This window comes from Dermacentor andersoni, chromosome 1, assembly GCF_023375885.2.
Source record: "Dermacentor andersoni chromosome 1, qqDerAnde1_hic_scaffold, whole genome shotgun sequence".
NCBI classification, from domain to species: domain Eukaryota; kingdom Metazoa; phylum Arthropoda; class Arachnida; order Ixodida; family Ixodidae; genus Dermacentor; species Dermacentor andersoni.
In genome coordinates this window covers 88,707,588-88,727,904 of record NC_092814.1, presented here as the reverse complement: position 1 = coordinate 88,727,904, position 20,317 = coordinate 88,707,588, and the positions used below count along the sequence as shown (strand labels likewise).

The 20,317-nt window shown below is 47.6% G+C and overlaps 1 protein-coding gene across 1 annotated transcript; it reads right to left on the bottom strand.

Annotated features, from left to right (window-relative positions):
• Positions 1–326: 326 nt before the first annotated feature.
• On the bottom strand, positions 327–19,983 carry LOC126543261 (hemocyte protein-glutamine gamma-glutamyltransferase-like). The gene is made up of 15 exons (XM_050190390.2): positions 19,929–19,983; positions 16,668–16,861; positions 15,075–15,278; positions 13,850–14,128; positions 12,027–12,145; positions 11,858–11,965; positions 10,798–10,975; positions 10,040–10,178; positions 9,194–9,297; positions 8,508–8,685; positions 6,970–7,067; positions 5,452–5,700; positions 4,292–4,455; positions 3,081–3,217; positions 327–581 (listed from the first exon to the last, which is right to left on the bottom strand). The coding sequence occupies exons 2-15, from the start codon at positions 16,813–16,815 to the stop codon at positions 443–445; spliced, it is 2,244 nt and encodes a 747-aa protein (XP_050046347.2). The 5' UTR covers positions 16,816–16,861; positions 19,929–19,983; the 3' UTR covers positions 327–442.
• Positions 19,984–20,317: the final 334 nt, after the last annotated feature.

Here is a 20,317-nt window from a genome sequence, read left to right as displayed (position 1 = left end):
TTATCTTATGCCCATCCCTCATTTCCTCGCAGGCGTCATCCCTCGGACCGCCTAAAACAACAACAACAACAACAACAGCAACAACAACAACAACAACAACAACAGCAACAACAACAACAACAACCTTTTCCTGTCAAGCTACTTCAGCAGTCGCCCCTTTCTAGGGAAGCCCGCTCGCCGGTGACTTAGTAGCTTCCAAAATATCTGGTAGCGGCTTAATAACATAAAGGTCTTATCGGAAGCTTAGTTTATTCACGTGGTACTATGTGCTGCGTGTATATGTGTGGGAAAACCATTATCAATCAAGGCACCTCAAGGCAACGAAGTCGATGCTCCCAGGATCTTTTATTGACGTGTAGCAAGTTTAACGGATTGAAACGCAGGCCACTTGTTACGCTGAAACTGCCGTTTTTTTCGAGGTAGGGTTGTGGCTGGCAAGAGCTTACTTCACGACGACCACCTTGTTTCCGCGGATATCGGTCAGCTCCCTGCTGTTGAACACTGCCAGAATGGACTTTTCGCCAGGACGTTTCGGAATGATTCTGCTCTTGTAGTCGAACTTTCCCTTCGCAGGTACGTCCCTGCCGGAAAAAGATAGAAGCGTAGCCGTTAATTCGCGTGCCTCTTGAATATGTGTGCGTTGTCCTGTTCTTGCTCTGCCGATTAATAATAATAATAATAATAATAATAATAATAATAATAATAATAGTAATAATAATAATAATAATAATAATAATAATATCAAACGATTTATTGATTCCTTTTTTTGCATTCTTCAATATCGTTTCGACCTATTAGTGCTAGGTGACGAGAGAGAATTCTTAAGAGAACTTTAGTATAGCGCAGGCAAAGCCTTTGCGTAGGCTATAATATAGCAGGTCGAACACGCATATGCACAGAACGCCATAGAAACTTTGCGCGTTACGTACGCACGCTAACTTGTGAGTTTAGAGTTGCGGGATTCGTGTGGCTTGCGTAGCTAGCCTAACGACACAGCGGGGCGCAGGGCATCCACCTCGATCCGAATTCGGTCCTCTTACTTGCTCTTCGTCGGCATAGAAAAATATAAATGATAAGATTCGCCGTTGGCTTAGTCTCATCTCTCTTTCAGCAGAAAGTATTGGCAATTTTTTGTCCTCATCAGCTATATCAGCCGTCTGTTCTGTACCTGGCAGGCCTAACAAAAGATGCCAACGTTGTCGAGAAGGTCCTTTGTTTTCCGCATATCAGACGGCGCCACAGCATTTGGCGCTGGCCATCCGTTTGCCATACGGAGCGCTCTGTTAAAGTATAATAGAGAATATGCGTAGGGTGTGTCCACAGCCGTTTTGCCTGCGTCCGCGTTAACAACCGAAATGCTATACTAACGCTGCTTAATAATATCTGAGATGTTGGCGTGTGTAGGCCTTGCCGGCCACTCCTTTTCTCGAACATGATAAAGGTGAGCAAAATGATGCCAGTTTTGCGAGCAAAATGACAAAACAAAATTGACATTGGTTATGACTTATAACGCCGCTCGCACGCACACACGAAGAAAAAAAGAAAAAGAAAAGAAATACAGATGTCCCTGGGCAGTTCCCGATCTCAAAAAAACATTGTGGATTTACTACTTTTCTTTTGGAATCATACATATTTTTGTCTTCTTTCTATTTTCTTCCAATTTTTTTATGTGTGTGTGTTTCCGTGGGGCCTGTTTCCGTGTTCCCGAATGTTGTGTTTGGGAGAGAGAGATAGAGATAAAAGAAACGCAGGGATGTTAACCAGTCATGAGTCCGGTTGGCTACCCCACGCTGGGTGAAGGGAGAAGGGGAATAGAAGGAAGGGAGATAGAGCGGGGGGAGAGAGATGTGCACGGACAGCAATACATACAGAGTCAAAGGCGCTCGCCCAAGCCAGACGTTCTCAGAAAGCAACAAAAGTGTCTTCACTGCCTTCTGAGCCGATGACCGGTGGGGAATGTGGCATTCACGAGGGACCTTATTTGCACATCCGCAAGAAAGTTCGTTATCATGTTTGCGGCTCAACGCGATGTGGTTTCTTTTGATTCATGTTAGACGGTATCTGGGCAAAGCATCGAATTACACGTCCATGCGATAGTTATTTAATGCTACCGCTCTATGTTACCGGATATATGAAGGATCGTCCAGATAAAGAGGGTGAGTTCCGGTAAAGTCATGGAAGCCGTGGTCATCGTCTGACCCCTCCCCCACCCCCTTATCTTTAACGCGGCTTACGTGATCGCAAGAGAAAAAAAAGCTTTCTTTAGAGATAAGGGTGACAACATAGAGTTTCATACAATAATTACTAGAGGGAACTCTGGCGTTAGTGCCTACGGGAGCTGCACTCGGGGGGACTGTTCCAGCATGGGAATTATGGGAAGTACATGAATTTGCCTAGGCTTCGTCCTTCTGGCTTCAAACGGCTCGGTGACATTGCGAATTCATTTCCAACAAAATACTGTGTAATGAATAATTAATCGAACATTATTTAAATTAATCCGACCAGCAGGATTCGAACACAGGACACGCACAGCACAGACGCCCGATAGCTAAACCATTACGCCACGGATGCATACAGCGACAAGCGACGTGAACCGCCCTTATGAATTTATCGTGGGTGAGCCAGCGTCTTGAGACGCTTGGGGCGTTTCGATTTGGCCGCCTCGACAAACTAAACCATTGCAATTAGTAAGGATTGCGCGTGTTCGCAGCGTCTTCTTCAAATCCAAAAGTATAGATTGCTCTGAAATTTACCACGATGAAGGCATATAAAGCGTAATAAACAAAGCCGCAAGAACGTCTGGATCCACAAGCACGAAGATCAGACAAATCCATGTACTTCCCATTATTCCCATGGTGGTTGAACGATTTCAGCGCCAGCGTTCCCTTTATTAATCATTGTAGGAATCTCTACGGGTGACAAAAAATTTTTGAAAGTATGCTAAGTGGTCCACCTTTCTTTCTCATTCTTTGATTTTATTGCTTTTCGCTGTCGCGCACACATAAACGCACATGATCGCGCAGAGAGAGAGAAAAAAAAAAGGAGAGATAAACACTACTAGGAATGGCAGAAGCACTTACGCCACAGGAATAACATGGGATTCTAGCATTCCAGGGATGTCGAGGGTCAGACTGCAGCCGGTCAGGGGCACGCCGAGGGGGTTGTCGAACGAAAGGCAGTATTCCATAGGTCTGGACACGCTGACCGGGCCGTGTACCTATAACACGGAGAAACACAATAATACAGCCGTGATAGTAAAAACTGCGCTACACGGGATTGCAGAAGTATATGAGGAGGGAACGCGCCATCAAGAAAAAGGATGGCTTCACTCCTCGCCATCGCATCATTGCTCAGCGCAACGTGTTACGCGGGTGCGCACGCGAAGCATAAGCCTGGTGAGAGCTTATGTCGCTGTAAACAACGTTTGCTCTCTTTGTTAAAGGTTTCAGATGCACTGCGGGCGTCACCAAGGATGTCTTCAGGTCGTATACTGGCCAGGACGCCCTCAGAAAGATCGGCTCAGTAAAGCTCTGTAGATTAAGATGAACAGTACATCTCGTTATCTCGAGCTTCAGAGCTATTATATTAGAGTCGTTACTGAAATGCACCGCCGCAGAATGCGACCGCAGCAGCTTGTCACCCACTGAGTACATGGCCTCCGAAACTTTGAGAAAGGCCACACCGAAACATTGAACGATAAAGCGATTAAGCCGACGACAACAAGTTGATGCGGGCACTATAACAAAAAAAAAAAAAGGTACTACGATGCGAAACTTTGTTTATACCACCGCCACCCTAAGATTCTGTGCCTACACAAGAAGTAATCCGGTGATCTCGTATGGTAGCATGCCGCAAGGCCTAGTTTTGAACTCTTCAGGTCACGGTTGGCGTTCGTCTATACGTCGTGCTACGTAATGCATGTCGCGCACGGTCGATGCCCCATCCGGAAGACCAATTGTTCGTCTAAATCTTTTCGCATAGCAGCGCTAAATCCTTGGTATAGTAATGAAGACTTTCCAGTGTAAGGTACACGTGTTGGACTTGACCCAAGAAACGAAATACGTGGTCGCGATGTTCCGTGCACTCTACATGGACTGCTCATATTGGGGAAAGACTGGCATATCGCGCGCACTCGTTTGGCCTCGCCCGCCGAAATGGACACCGGACCACCGCTAATGAACTTTGCACGCATCTGTTTTGCAGCCCTTCATTTTCTCTCCTCACGAGCCCCAATCTTGTGAGCACGAGCGCCGACGAAATTTAAAAAAGTGTGGTATCGTAGAGCGCTTACCTGGACGTCGATGGTCGGGTTTCCGATGGTGATTCTAGTTTGGCGGTACCAGGTACCTTGGCCGCTACCCTCGTAGCTGCCATGGGCGAACAGTTTGACGACGTTCTGCGGGGCCAGCTTGGTTTGATATTCGTCGGCCGTCACAGTCAGGCATACAGTCTCGGCTGCAAAATATGTGTTATTTCGATATGGCACGCTCCACGTAGCCACGGCGTTGTGTGCGTGGAACGTCTTGAGACACTGTGATAATTTACGAAGCGAAAATGCGTTTTAGCCATTTAATAATTCGGTGATTTAATCGAATGGCAAAGGTGTGAGTTTGAGCTCTTGGATCCTCCGTCAGTCACACCAGTACCTCACACATAGTAAGAAAGCTGGAGATCTAAACCGCGATCTCTTCTAACATTTAATACCTATGCCCTCCGAAGCGGGCTTTGTTATTCTTATTCTTTATATTTTTATTGTTAGGCTCTAGACACAAAGCGATCAGGGAGGGTGCTGGAGTGGTACAACGCCTGCCTTGCTCTGGAGGGAAAAAAAGGTCTCGTTTGTGGACACACGACCAGGGAAGTGTCCACCGTCATCATCACCACCACACCGGCCACTATCATCAGCGAGCGCTAAGCTCGAGCTCATGAGCTATGGAATGACTGGCTTAGCTTTTAGTTTTGCGCGGACTGGCAAGTTCTCGGACCATATTCGTAACTTGAGCTGACGCACAAAGAGCTCAACGTAGATCTAGCGCTGAAATGCAGTCATTTCAAACAAGGGTAGAACTGGCTTTAAGTGAATTGAGGCAAATGCAGCGTTCGGATTTTTCGTGTCATTTGACCCTTCTTGATGCTCTGTTATTGGCTTCTGAGGTGCTACTAAAAACGTGTTTGATTTTGATTCCGCTGCAATCTATCAAGCATCATGCGTCGATCGCGTCAATGTAGACTGAGTTAAAGGATTGTCAGTGTGACCGGGGCTAAAGGACTAAGTGGGCTTAATTGCTTCTTATTCGTGGAAGTGTCTGTTCCGTGCAGTCGTATGGAATGTCGGGTACGTCGCCAACAAAACTGTTCTGAATAATTGTTCGAGGGGGGGGGGGGGTTCTAAGCGCAAATGAGCATGCTTTGTGGTCTCAACTTGAGTGCTCGGGAAGAGTGAGGACTTACTCTTTCCGGGTGGCACCTCGACGTTGAAGGTCTGCTTCTTGAGCATCTTGTACTCGCCGCCGGTGTAGAAGACGGAGTGGGCGGAGAGCGTGAGCGTGACCTTGCGAGGCGTCTTCGACTGGTTCGTGCAGGTGACGGCCAGCCGAACCGGCTGACCTGCGAGCACCGAGGAGATCTCCTCCATCTTCATCTCGACGTCTTCCGGAGGCGGAGCGCCAGACAGGCCCATCAGCGACTTGTTGGGCTTCACTGCAGGAAGCGGTGGCCACGTGGCCGAGCGTTATTACTGTTCATATGCACCTAGACATGGAACACAACCAGAGGTAGAGAAGCGGAGCGGAAACAGACGGGCAACTACAGCTACTCGGTCCACGGGGCGTCTAGTTTCTCTTTCCTCTTTGCGCATGAGCTTGCACGCCTTTCGACGCAATATATAATTACATTCGTGTCTCGAAACATATATGAAAGCTGCGTTGGAAGCAGGCTGCCTTTACCCGATCATACTTCCTTAAATGTACCTATCTTAACGTAAGAAACGGGCTCATCAAAGAAGCGCTGGTGCTTCAAGCTAGCGGAGCAATAATTTTATTAATATTTATTCAGGTAGAATATAGCATAACGTCGCCGATACAGTTCTCACGACTCAACCTTCCCCAGCAGTAGCGCGCCCCATTAGTTAGGCTAACATCTTGGGTTTACTATTAAAGTCAGCGTTACTCTCTCTCTCTCATCCACTTAAATTTGATGCCAGCGGGACTTAAAATTCAAGCAGGTGAGTATGGTTCGTAGCGTTGATAGACAGCATCGTTCCTGAGTATGGTTCGTAGCGGCAATAGCGGGTTCTTTTTCCTAACCGCCATTTTGGGTGTTATGAAATGTTTTCGCATGTATGAGATTGGGTTTTCAGAAAGCTTTGCTATCCGTGTTGGATTAGTTGCCAGATGATTAATTCACGTGCTCTATATAGCCGTGACTGTCGTTGGAGCCAAGATAAGTTAGCAGCGTCAGTATGTAAGAGGCTATTACGCCTTTCCGCACAGTATAGCGCAACGAGAACACGCAAGACGCAACGAAAGACTGGGACGTGGCACCTTTTTTCTTTCGTCCTGTGCGCTGTAGTTGTACTGTACTGCACGATATGCCATATCAACAAACCCACCAGCCAGTCCGTCCTTCCTTTTGAATCACTGCGACATGCACATGAGAATGTCTGGTAACACACAGCTAAGTTAGAGCTACGTCAACACGCTTGTTACCTTTTATGAAAGGAAGGTTAATGGAAGCGTCTTTTCAATGCTCTTCCCGTTGCAGGACGAGGAGAAAAAGTGGAAGAGAGACAGAGAGAAATAGAGGGAGTTTAGCCAGTGTGAAACCAGCTGGCTGCCATGTTCTGGGATAAGGGATGGAAGGAAAGAAAGACGATAGAAGGAAATCCGAACTAGAGAGAAAAAAAAAAAAAGGTGTGCAGGAGAACATGTTTCATGGTGATCATGCTGCAATGCCAGTTCATCGTGGTACCTTTAACGCCCTTGTACAACTTGGTCAAGTCTTCCGCATCCTCCGCCGTATGCTCAGTCATCTCTCCAATCTTCTTTGTGTAAATCAGCATTCCCGCGCTGCAAAAAAAGAAAAAGGAAAAAAAGAAGAATCAATGAGCTTATTTCGGTGCTGCTAACATGCTGTCGCATTGTTGCTCAATTAACGCTTTCCGAGCGCTTGTAACGTGCGCAGCCAGAGCTGAGAAAATCTACGCGCTTAGTGGTAGTTCAGTGTACGGTAGTATAGTGTACGGTCGCTGTACTGGGCACAACATTTTTAACAGTTTGAACGGCGCGTGAGGATCGGGCTCCCAGCAAAAACGCTTTCCTCTTTGCCCCTTTGCGGGTGAAGTGAGCGTCCATTCCATGCAATGTTACTTCGACCGAGAAAAGTTTCTGAAGGGCTCAGAAAGTACTATGACTTGCGATCATTACGCAGGCATTCTTTTATTACTCCTAGCGTTGATGATACGCTTGCAACCCTCAGATGCCGTTCACCGAGGTGCGCCACGCACTGCTATGTGGTCGGTCGATTGAACGGGACTGCGAACAGTATTCCTGTTTAAGCGGCATATCATTATACTGAGTTATGAGGGAAGTATTCAGGTAACGCATACCGTTAGAAAATGTCAAGCCGTTTATAGATATGCACTGTCTATGGTGAATTCGAATGGAATTTGGACTCAGTGGTGATTGTGGACACAAACCGCGATCGGACGAATGCGTGAAACCGACGGGAAAAGAGTGCAGCTGGAGTTCCTTTCGGGATGACACGAAGTACTGGATAACAATGGAGCGGTAACTTCTTTACGACCGTAGTATTCCTCTGAGATCTCACGATTTATCTGCGTGCCTGCACTTGTCTGGAGCGATGCAGGAATGTCAGGCGTGAACTCTTCCCGCGGTTAAACGTTGTTTTATCTTTTCTTTTTTATGTGCGCCAACTTGCATAAGGCAGCATTTTTTTTACCATAAAGAACACCTTACATCAGAATAATCCTTAAACAGTGGTGCGGATTGTGAAAATGAGATGAATAACTAAGGTCCCGAAGATGCACGGTGGGAGAGTTTCGTGTTATTTTTGAGGACGCGGGGTTCACTAAAGTGTACCGAAAGCGCGGCACCCCGAGCGTTTCTGCATTTCGCCTCCGTCGCAATGCGGCCGCCGTGGCCGGAAATCGAACACACGTGACCTCGTGTTCAACAGCCATAACCGCTGAGGAGAGAGAGAGAGAAAGAGCGCGCGAGAGAGAGAAGTAATTTCAGAACCTTCTTTTTTTAATGCTGTCGAGAGCAGACATATTTTCCTGCAACAAACTTTACGTTCATACAAGGGCGGTTAAGTTGTCGAGTTTAATTTTAGAATACACTCTCGCGCTCATTCAACGGTACTTTTCTCTGATGTTTCTACTGCCGCGCTTTCCCTATTTAACGTGGCTTCTTTGACGTTCCTCGATTGCGACAGCAACGTCGACACACTGCGAGCAGCACACGCAGGAAGGAAGCGTGCGCACTTACGCTTCGGCCTCGTTGTAGTTCCTCATCGTTGTTTGCCTGAACTGGCCGGTGGCCCGGTCACGTTTCCAGCTCACCAGGTCGGCGTTAACCTCAGCGTAGACAAAACGGGTGTCGTAATCCAGTTCAAGGTGTCCATTGTAGATCGCTGAGACAGGGCACGGTCCCACGCGGAAAAGTCCTGTGTGCAGGTGCAGACACCCGTAGATGTAACAGATCACATCAAAAGAACTTTTCTACGGCTCGAAGTCTATACACTTGGGGAACGGCAAGGTAAGGTTCAGAAGAGTATTCGTTTGGGGCATTTGGAGAAAGATATTTGAAAAATGTTGAAGCTTGCGGTCATCCTTTCTGTCCCTTGTTTTGCGCTTCAACGTTTTCCAAAAAAAAGTAAGGTAACGCCTTTGATGGTTTGCATAGGCCTGTGTGACGATAGCGGCAATGAGGGACATTAGTAATAGTTCAGTGCTCACTTCTTATGTGCCCATGAAAGAGTAAGGGTGATAAGCGTAACGGAAACTGCTGAATTCGAATGTCGTTATTTACACGCATTGCAGGAAGAATAACGCTCTGCATGGATTCTGAAATACAAGAACACAAATATAAACTATGCTACTCGATGGTTCACAGCAGCTGTGCCGCATTAACCCTGCAACATAATAAATAGTTAGAACTGACAGCCTCCGTACCATCGCTGAGGGTCTGCGGCGTAGCGTCGATCACTTGCCAGCCGCCGTAGTCTCCGGGAAGGTCGGGACGCATCATCCACAGTTCGTTCCACAAGTGGAAGTTCCTTCAGGGGGGCAATCATGCAAGATTTATCAGTGTACAACGCCAACAAAATAAAACGCGACAATTCAGTTGAGCAGAACGAAAAGTAAGCAGTAAGGGCAGCATGCCATTACTGCTTATAATGTTGCCAATGATGACAACATAATTTCACTGCGTGGTTCGAAATTCGTCACCGAAAGACTTGAGACCGTGTTAGTGCGTGACGCTGCTTACGCTCCTAGTAGACACCTCTTCATCGAGTGCACGGTCGGGGGTGCGTGGAGTAGACATGGGCTTAAGTTCCCTTACGTATGAAAAATTTGGGGCGAGCAGTAACTGATCGAATTTTACGTTCCAAAGTTACACCTGCACGACAGCGAGAGGCGGCGTTGTTCGTGTCTCCGGATTGATCTTGGTCATTTTAGATAATTCACTTGCGCCTGTTTACAAACGGGCAGGTATTCGTCGGAAATCGGAGCCGCAACCTCGTGCTTTGCTTCAGTACACCAAAACTGCTGAGCCACCGCGACGGGTGGAGATTGTGGAATACACTTGAGCACTAAAGCGCGTTCTTGGCTGGAAGAAATCCCTTTGAGCTGAAGACACGCGATTCGCAATAGCGAACAGCCTTGCTGTCCTCCAACGTTCGTAGTTAGGGGGCCTTGATACCGCGTACGGCTACACTGTCACGTACACCTCGCAAAGAGTAAGCGCGTAATGCTCGCGTGTACAGTGGTTATTTCGTCGCCTCCAAGTAGCCGTACCAGATAGAGTCCTCGCTTCTCCCGGCAAGAATGTTGTCGTTTTCGTCGAAGAAGCGCTCGATGAGCAGGTTGCCGTCGGTGTCGTGCGCCGAGGAGAAGTTCGTGATGGAGCGGCAGGGAATGCCCAGGGCTCTGCACACTGGGGTCGACAAGGGTCAGCGATGTACAAAACGCTAGGCTTCAAACTGTCACCATAGAAGCTGTCAGCAATGCATGGCACTAGACGTACTACACGCTATATAAATTCAACGCTACGATTTTCGCACAGTCCCCGATTGAGCGATAGATGCGCGCTCGTTATTATACGGAACACATACGGCAGGTTTAGCCATAATTGCTTCTTAACTCAGAGCGCGCGTGTAGCAAAAGAAAGAAAAGGGGGGTGGACGGGTTAGGGGGTTACAGCCGAGCTTACATCCCGGCCAGTTCTTTTTTTACTTTAATCACTAATTTTTGAACCTAACTGCGCATTTATGCGTAAGTTTGGGCAATGCATTGAGTATAATACCTTTTTCCTCTAGCCTAACTACGCAGCACAGAGTTAGCATGATTAGACAATGCGACTTTCTTTCTTCGACATGTTTTCTCTTCTTTGTTATTTTGCAATGAAATCTAGGAAGGTATGAGCTGTGCTTTGATGCGGTAGATGTGAACGATAACGGCAACCTTGAGGTAACTCGCAGCGTTATGTGAAATTATCAGCAGTGCTGACGACCTTTCGTCCTCGTTCTTGAGCGTATCGCCGCGCCTATACGTACACGTGGTTACCAGTCCGGAGTAGACCCAGCACTGGCCGTACTTCACGGGTGCACCACCGGTGTGCATGTACTGCTCGAGGATGGTGACACTGGACGTCCAGGCAGTAGGAGACACGCCGTCGATGTAGTTGTTGTCCCACGAGCCGACCAGGATGCCGTTTTCGTCCTTCGAGTCGACCTGTGGGATTCACGGGAAAAGATTAGCGGTTACATTAGATTACATTATGCCAGGGGGTTTCCTGATTGGCCGCTGCTCGGACAACTGCCACTCGTGACGCACAGGAGCTGAGAAAACTGGGCCCATGTAGGCCCCGCCATTGGCCCTACATTGAGTAATGTGTATCCGGCATTGGACGACTTTGGCCCAGCAGTGTGTCCAACATTGGTCCTGCTTAGTGCTGGCTGGGATGGCGATCAGTATGGTGACGATGCGATCGCCACAGTGAAAACCAATGGTAGGCTGCACATAGGGAATATTTTCTGAACATGGGCCCTGATCTCCCATAGTCCATTACTTGGAGTGATGGATAAGCATTTTGGGACGGTAATCAGATATCGCTGCCGAATTGGCCGTCGAAGAACGACTCGCCTTAGATTAGCTATCGTATATAAAAAAAAATCCCGATGCGCCTTCTTAACGCGCAATATTTGATTTCAACCTTCTCTGCAGTTGACAAAGAAAAACGGATACTGGCGCACGCGATCTCCAGATGGATTGTACGCACTCTTTATTAAGCAGATGCTTAGTTGTATGGATCTTTAATTTATCCAGCTGCAATAATTAATGTCGGGACCGTTAGTGTTATAGAGAAACGAATTCACGGTGTACCTAATACGTCTAGAGTGCCTGAGTCACTGTATTTTAATATATTACACATTAATTTCTCACGAAGCGGGTTTGCGTTGCAGTTTAGCCAGAGGTTTAGCACGAAGCTTATACTGCTGCAGCGTGAATGAGAATCGAAAGTAAAAAAAAAAAGTCATAACATTCATTAAGATGCAGTTTCTTTTCCAGATATTCTAAGTGAGATGAGCGTACCCACAAGAGACCCTTTCTTACCAGCGCCGAGATTGCCCTGGCGACTTTTATGGGCGAACTTCGGTCGCTGACGCTGACATTGCCAAGCTCGAAAAGGTAGTTGCACGTGGGCAGGACGACGTCGGTGAACTGTAACACAGGAGACGCGCGTTAGTGCACATAGCTAGTGCGAAATACATTTCGTTTTTACCTGCCCGAAGAACCAACGCTTTCCTGTGGGGTAGTCATAATTGCCTTGGTACAGTTTTCCGGTTTCGTTGAAGATGTATTCCTGCAGACGGTCTTCCTGTGGCATGTAAACAAGGTCCTCTGAAAAAAAGCAAATAGCAGCGCCGGTGTAGCTGATATGAGAGAAATTTAACTTCATTTTATTGCGACGATCGCTAAGTACAGAGGGCAATACTTCAGTAGACAAATATCGAAGTCTATGCAGCTTGTAAGCCGACGCGGGCCACAGAAATTATAAATTTTTGCGTGCTTGTAGTCTCGTCTGTGCGATGCCACACGTTGGAAGAAGAAAGGCCGCTAATTAAAACTAAACATGTGGTCAGATGTATTCACATGGTTCTCTTCCAGTTTCACGTTGCATCTTAACTTCGGAAAAGATTAAGCACATTTCTCCCCTAGGCCATAGTTGAAAAGGAGGCAACAAAGTACAAGCCGTTTGCTTCGTATATTCATTTATGTTCATTCATTTTGTTTGTTCAGGCTGAAACAAGAGGAATGTATACTCTCGCCAATGCGATGGTGAACGCGCACTTCATGAATTTTCGGATAGAAAAAAAAAGTTCCGTATTAGGGTTTTAATAAGTCATCTTTTTAGACAACAAGCAACCACACAGTACTTAACGTAGTCTTTATCCTTCTCTCCAGTCCTTTATTGCCTTTTACTCTCATTCCTTCCTCCTGCTTGGCACGTTGCACGCTCTAAAGCTTCTCTGAGTGTTGAGTTACGATTGGTTACACCGACACTTCGGCGTGCGCGCACCATATAGCTAAGAATTTCTGAGGATCTGCGGTCGCGTTTAACGTTTGCTTGCACCTCAAACATTGACACGGTTCTTTACGATTTTCAACTATTCGATTTGAGTTCGACTATGCCAGCCACTTACTTCATTCAAGGCCTCTAGTCAGAAGAGGCACGTGCTTATCGTAGGAAACAGCATCGATAACAACGCTGCGCGGGTATTTTGGAGCATGCCCAGCACTAGTTCTTACGACTTCTCTCTCTATTTCTCTCTTTACACGTTGTTTGAAAGCGTCATGCATACATGGTTCGAAAGCGTCAAGCACGTGTGGTTTGCAACGTACGGCACCTCCTCGTCTACATGGGTTAACTGTGCAACTAGAAGTGGAACAAGATTTTTCCCGTTCTAAACCACACGCCAAAACAAGAATGCACAGCAAGCCTACGCACCGAAACGGTAAGTTGGGCCAGTTGGTTAGGATTCATTGCAAGGATCGTAACAGCGCAACACAAGACGCGGACAAAAAGAAGCGACATGTTGTCTTTTTTATATTCCTTTTGTCCGTGTCTTGTGTTGCGCTGTTACGAACCTTACAGTCAATCCTAAGCACCAACTTGCCCAAGAAGTTCTTTTGGAACAAGGAATGCACTTTGTGGGGCTGCCATCAAGGAGCCATCAGAGCATTGAAACTTTTGTCGCTCTTTCCAAGTTTTTTTGTGCGTGACAAGCGAAGAATGCGAGCTTCAGAGAGGGAAATAGAGAGAGACAGAGAGAGAGAGCTTTAGGCATCCTAGTCGAAGCTGTTCCTGTCTGTCCTTACTTTCTTATGGTATTTTTTTGCTTTCTGAACTCAAGACATGACTTCACTTCTAACAGATCGCGGAAAGGTGGTATCACTAGTATAAGGAAACGTTGACATACGCCTGACATTAACACGAAAGTAAAGGAAAGCCGATGAGGGTTCCTGAGAAGCTTACTCCACCACGCGGATTTCTGCAGAACAATGGTTGTTCATTTCTTAACCACTATTGAATACCGTACTAACCTGGGCACCAGGGGTTGAACAGAACGTAGAAGGTCTCCTTGACGTTGAACAGGCACTTGTCGGACGGGTCTCCGGAACCACGCAGCCGCGTCTCAACCTCTAGGCGCCAGAGGCCGACCGCGGCGCACGGCGGCAGCATCACCTTGACCGTGATGCTGTTCTTCTCGGTCAGCACCAGACAGATGCTGTAGGGCGAGTTGTCCCCGGAGAAGAACGAGCCGCGTGAGCTGGGCACCTCCAGACGCACGCGGCTTCCATCAGATTCACTAGGCTCCAGACCTGCGCGCATGAAGGGGCGACGATGCACTAACTGAGCGTCGGGCTGGCGCTCTGTGGGCTTCCATGAGTGCCACTTTAACCATAAACACTAAACCAAGCCGTCAGATAGGCGCTGCACATGCAATTAAGACAAATGCAGCTCTGCATCATTCGCGTTATCCCCGTCACATTAGGCGCAGTACAACTCAAGGGATGAAATGTAAACAAATCGGAATCAGACCATATTATTGTTTATTCCCTGGCGATTTGGGACAGCAACGAACTGCACTGTGTCTGCCTGGCGAGTGTAGATGCTCGGTCGTGTTAGTAAGACACGTGAACGTGCGTTCCAGCGCAAGAGAAGGTATGGAATAAAGCATTGTTTCCACTCGCTTAGTACATGTGCTTTATTGCGTTTGAAAATTTCAAGATGTCTGACTGGTTTAGAAAGGTAAGTGGGCGGTAAAAAAAAACCAAAGCAATGATGTCACCCTAGGATGACTTTCAGTTTCGGCCATGTTCGCACGTGGCCACCGTATGTAGAACACGTCATATTTGTGCGCTCTTGATTAAGGTTAACGTCATATAATTTCTCATTTTCGTTCAAATGCATTTGTACACATCTCCCCTCAAAATTTTGCCTCGGAGCAAATGTAGCGTCTGAAACTACATAACGGCAGCGCCGTCAATGCGAGCTCTATAGCCTTGCGTGTCCTACCTGTAGTTTTTTTTAAATGCTGTTCAGACTACCCTTCCTTACGCACCCTGTCCCTGCATTAGCGCGCTATCGCTTCGCCGCACGCAACAAGGACACTCTCAGGGAAGCGCTCCACCTGAAAAGAAAGGCCTCGTACTAGCACTGTCTTTTTGCTTCGAGCGGCGCAGGGAGGACCCCACGAATTTGGTGCACTTTACAAAGCACGAGCTTACAAGTGCCGGCACTGCGAAAGGCAAGCGGTAAAGTCACCTGTGTTGAGGATGAGGAAAACCTGGTCCCTGCTCCCGTCGTACTGCCGATCGAACTGGACACTGATAGTGACAGGAGCACCACGGCGCACCACGAGCGTGGCATCACTGCTCTGGGTGAGCAGGAACTTGTCGGTCTTGTGGCGGCGGGTGTTGGCCGGTATGTGGTAGTCAAGCTGCTTCACCTGCAGGGGGTTCGTGCCGCCTGCAGCAGGGAATGACGGTGGTTGGTCGACGTCGCGTGGAATAGCAGTGATCGCGCATACAGTATCTGCGAAGCTTCAGAAAACCATATTTGCGTGCTACCCTGCATACCCTGTCCTTAGATCAGATGCTGTAGTCGTAGCTCCAAAACTATGCCTTACTCGTTTTGCCAAAAAAAAAAAAAAAAAAAGCAGCACCGGAACAAGCAGTTCTTTTCCCAGCAAAATTATGACACACAACTCAGCTACGCCACATTTTAAAGCGAAGCTGTATAGGGCTAGGGTTGCATGCATTTGTGTTCTCCGCGAACAAAAACTATCATCATGAATGGCTCGTACCCCCTAAGCATTCATACTCCCGTAAGCAAGCAAAAAATGCAATGGCTCATAGCTCCGTAAGGCAGAGCACTCGGCAAAGTGAAGCGAACAGCGCTTAAATTATTTTTAATCACGCATACATCATACAGAACAACATGTCGAAAATTGTCATCATCAATGGCTCATACCCCCGTGAGCAATGGCTCATACCCCCGTAAGCAAGCAAAAAATGCAATGACTGCTAGTCCCGTAAGGCTCATGGCTACTAACTTTGCGTGAAGTAGCTGCGATGACACTACCAGTGTTGTCGTTATCGATGATATCAATGTGGATGTGTCAGTACCGAAAAGGGAGCGGTTACGCGTTCCGTGTTAAGATAAATCCCTTGCGATGCCACGCCGATTCGGCCCAACCGACCACTCAGTGACATACGTGCATCGATTTGATATTATCAAAGAATGTGATTGCAGTCGCGGGTGAAATATTGACCACCGATAAAGACGATAAATGAGTGTGCGTACCTTTCTTCATGATGACCACCCATCAAGACAATAAATGAGTTCGTGCACGTGTTCAAAATTGGGTGTCACCTCCGTGTCGTGTGCTAAACAGCTTAGCTGGTCAAACACCTTTACAGAATGGAATGGCTCATGATTTCTCGCCTATTTTTTCCCTTGAATAGGCATGAATAGGCATTATTTCATGCCTATTCATGCCACGAGGAGCCCCTGCTGGCATACACGTGACAAGCTTCAAGAGTTTTCTCGCGTTTATGGGGCAAGTGTTCTTCCCTTTCAATCTTGTCTCTCCTTCTATAGCATTTAATTTCCTTTACCGCCTTACCTCAGTGCAGGGAAGCCAGCTAGTCGAACAGTCTAAGTAAGCTGCCTGTTCTTCATCCCATGTGGCTCGCTCTCTCCCCTCAGTGTCAAAATTTAACTGGGGAATTTTCCCAAGTGGGCGATAAAGATACATTCGCATATAGGTGGTTACAAGAAATGCTCCCTCTCATTCTAAGATCGTGCTGAATACTTCTGTGTGCGTATTCATTCACGTGCATCGCGGTACAGTACCTGTGTGCGCCATGAGGCGCGGCATGCGATCGAACTCTGCCCCGGAGCGGAGGCTCTCGATGACGATCTCCATGTACTGGAGGAAGTCGCTGTTGGCGAGCATCCGCTGCCGCAGCATGTCGAGAATTGCCTCGTCGCTGGTGTCCATGGTGCTCCTTTCCTGGGCCTCTCTGCGTTACAACGGGGGCAGGGATCTGGGCGCGGGGGCGCGCTTTGGATTAACCGCCTGGTGGCCGAGGGATCAGAAGCAGCGCACCGCACTGTAATGGACAGTTCATCGATCGAAGCTCCCTTGAGCCAGGTCTAAAATTTCCAGATAATCATTCGCTCCCCTTGAGAACCAGGGGTAAACAAGAGTGGCTGTTCACTCCCGAGCTGAGAAGTTTCAACAAGAGGATCTCTCTTCGTCATCAGCGCTGTGTCAAGATTACAAAAGACTATGTTTTCCTCAAGAGGGACCTTGACGAATACAAGTCTCTTTTTCGTAATGCTTGGACTGCGTCCTGTTCTCCCCTAAACGTTATCAAGCCAAGCTTTCTTTGTCTAAAGGCATTCACAATAAACGCCTTTCTCTACCATAAAGGGCTTCATAGGCATTCCATAGGAAGGAGGGGGGGGGGATTGGATCATGAAAATAAGAAAAGCCTGAAGTACAAAAATACAAGTACAACGCAGTTGGTACAATAAATGAGTCAAATACACATAATACAAGGCTATAGAAAATACAGAAAAGAAACTCGAATACACACAAGAAACGGGACGCTGACATCACGTACAGCAATGTACACCATAGTGTGCACCAAAAACTTACATTTCTAATAGATCCTCTTCCCTGGTCCCAACGAGCTGCCAGCCCTCCTAAGTGTCGTCGAGTACCTCGACTCGTTGGGGCTCTGGGCGGGACTCTAGGACTTTCTGCAAAGACGGATAGCCTCACGGCTATCCAACCCACTCAAGGCTACCTGACCTGCCCCAACCATCTGGCACCTTGCTGGATCATCGCACCCTGTCCTGTCACCAGATTACCCTACCGGCAGGACCCACTAGACCCTTCTTGCCGGTCTGCTCGGCCACTGCCATGGCGACACCTTCACCTCCTACTCTCCTATCTTCTTTGCTACCACTCCCCCCACCCCTGTTTGCGCTGAGCCGTGCTGCCGCAAGGGCTGCAGAAGATAGCGTCAACCTTTCCTTTCCCCCTGTAGAACCACTTCTCTTGAGTGTTGCGGGAAAGTGCTCCATCTCGTACTAGTGCTCCTAGTCGTACGAGTGCTCTTACTCGTGCTCGTGCTCATGCTTGTAATAATACTGGTGCTCGTTAATTATTAAAGGAAAAATTAGACATCCACCCAATTGTAGCAACTGCTACAAAGGAAATTCATACGGTTCCTCGAAAGAAAAGCCTCGCAGTTGAAAAAAAATCGTCCTGGTCTTTCGAGACCTTTCTTTCGAAGAACCCGTACGGGTGTCCTTTGTAGCAATTGCTGAAATTGGGTGGATGTCTAATTTTCCCTTTATTAATGACTTCTTAGAACGACATAAAGCTGAGCTAGTTGGTAAGGATTCATTAGGCAAAGAGGTGAGGCGTGCAGACAGGACACAAGAGAAGTGGACAACACGAACGCCGACAGCAACACGAACAGCAGGTCCCGGACGACAGCAGGCGTTAGTGTTGTCCACTTCTCTTCTCTTGTGTCCTGTCTGCACGCCTCACCTTTTTGCATAATAATTACTTCTCTCCACCTTGCGGGTTTCCGGAGAACTATTACGTCATACTGACGCTTCATCATCACCACGTAAATTTGTAAATAAACCCATTTTCCCATCTCTTGGACGTCGCCTCGGACCTCTTGATTGCCCGGCACTTGGCTCATCATCAGTCACAGAACCGTAATGGCCGCTCGGACGCAGAGTTGCAACAACTGGCGACAGCGGTGGGATGCAACCTGCGGCCAATGGCAGTCGCCATCATCTGATTCGCGAGCGACTGGTTGGCAGCCGATAGAATCGACCACGCTTCGTCCTGGCAAGAACCGATGTCTCTCGATAGCAACTTCGGTACGATCGTCGCAGGATTCATGACTGCAGTTGGTGAGTGCACGGTTTTTCTTCACTGAGATATCACCTGGCTTTACGTATTTTTATGCGAAGTACAGAACAGTGATAGTAGTAACCGTTGACGAGTCTTCTTAGAGTATGCCACGGTCGTGTAGCAGTGAAGAAATAAAAGCACTAGGGCCAGCCATGGACCTGAAGGCGTTAAAGAAGCCGGCATTGTTACAGCTGGCCAGTGAGCTGAACAGAGAAATTTCAGAGAAAAAGAGAAAGCCAGTGATAATTGAGGCGCTCGAGACAATCGGGGCAGAAGACGAGGAACTAGAAGAATGCTCAACTAGCATTAAGGAAAAAAAGACGAGCGCGAGCGTGTAGCACGCAAGGGCAAAGACGCGCTCGAGAGAAAGCGATGACGGGAACGCAAACGGGAAGAGCACAGAAATGAGATGCAAGAAGCTCGAGGGAATATTCGGAATCTTTGAGGGCAACAGGTATGGTCCAGGCTGCGCGTATTCTGCGAAAACATAGGAAGCTTTCTTGCCCTTTTTGGGGAAGATTTGCGCGGAGGGTGAGCTTGACCGTGAAAATCGGTCCTTTCAGCTGTATGGCGCGTTTCCCATTAATGTGTCCGACGCCTTGTGTCTCTTTTCTGATGACGAGTTCCGAAATTACGATACAGCTAAGAGAACTTTATTCCGCCGTTTCGGTATTCCAGTTGAAGGCGTTCTACCGTTTTCTTTTTCTCTTAATTTTCTGGGCCATATTTTAGTGAGGGTTGACTAGCAAGTAAGTCATGCCATCTATCATGTCATTTGCGTGGCGGGTTATTCCGAGTAAAAAAAAAAAAAACCGCGATATGTAGCGGCTGTACGAGCTTGGCAACTCTATGCTGCAAAAACGCCCACTGCGGTGACTCAGAGGCGGCGCTGTCCTGCTGCTGGGCATGAGGTCGCGGGTTCGGTGCCCGACAGTGGCGGTCGCATTCCGATGAGGGCGAAACGCAAAGGTGCTCTTGTACATTTGAGTGCATGTTAAAGCAATTCACGTGGCCGAAATTGACCCAGAGCCCTTCACTACGGCGCTTCTCATAGCTCGCGAGTTGCTTTGGGAGTCTCCATATTTCACCTTACTGATTGCGCAAACACAACTGTAATCAGTAGTTCTACCACGACATTACCAGAGCCTCGGCAAAGCACAGCAGCTTACCTGAGAGTGCTGCTCTCCTCGCAGGACCGTGCGCACTCTGTGTGCTTGCGCTGGCTATTTTATATCGCACATTCAATTGTTCGCTATTTAGCGTAACTTATGTGGCATAGAGAGCCGTAAGGATGCTCACTTAGGTGAAAATTTCAATAGAATGGCTGTTTCGTGACCGGCCGCACTGTTAAATGGACAGCTCTAAGGCTCTGCGGGCGCCGTAAGCGATAATAAACTAAAGAAATAGGCGAGGTAAAGCTGAAAATTTCCTTGTGTACTGTGATATGCAATTTCACATAGACGCAATGCAATTTGCTTCAGTTTTTATTATTGATTTAGTTTTACTACGCGCAGCCCGCGATGTATGCCTATAGTTTAGGATAATTCTCAACATCTCT

Excerpts from the sequence above, each read along its gene's own strand:
- LOC126543261 (XM_050190390.2), bottom strand. The coding sequence starts at position 16,815 with ATGGACACCAGCGACGAGGCAATTCTCGACATGCTGCGGCAGCGGATG. Across the intron at positions 10,976-11,857 it reads CCAGGGCAATCTCGGCGCTG|GTCGACTCGAAGGACGAAAA; the intron begins GTAAGAAAGGGT and ends TGAATCCCACAG. Across the intron at positions 7,068-8,507 it reads AACTACAACGAGGCCGAAGC|CGCGGGAATGCTGATTTACA; the intron begins GTAAGTGCGCAC and ends CTTTTTTTGCAG.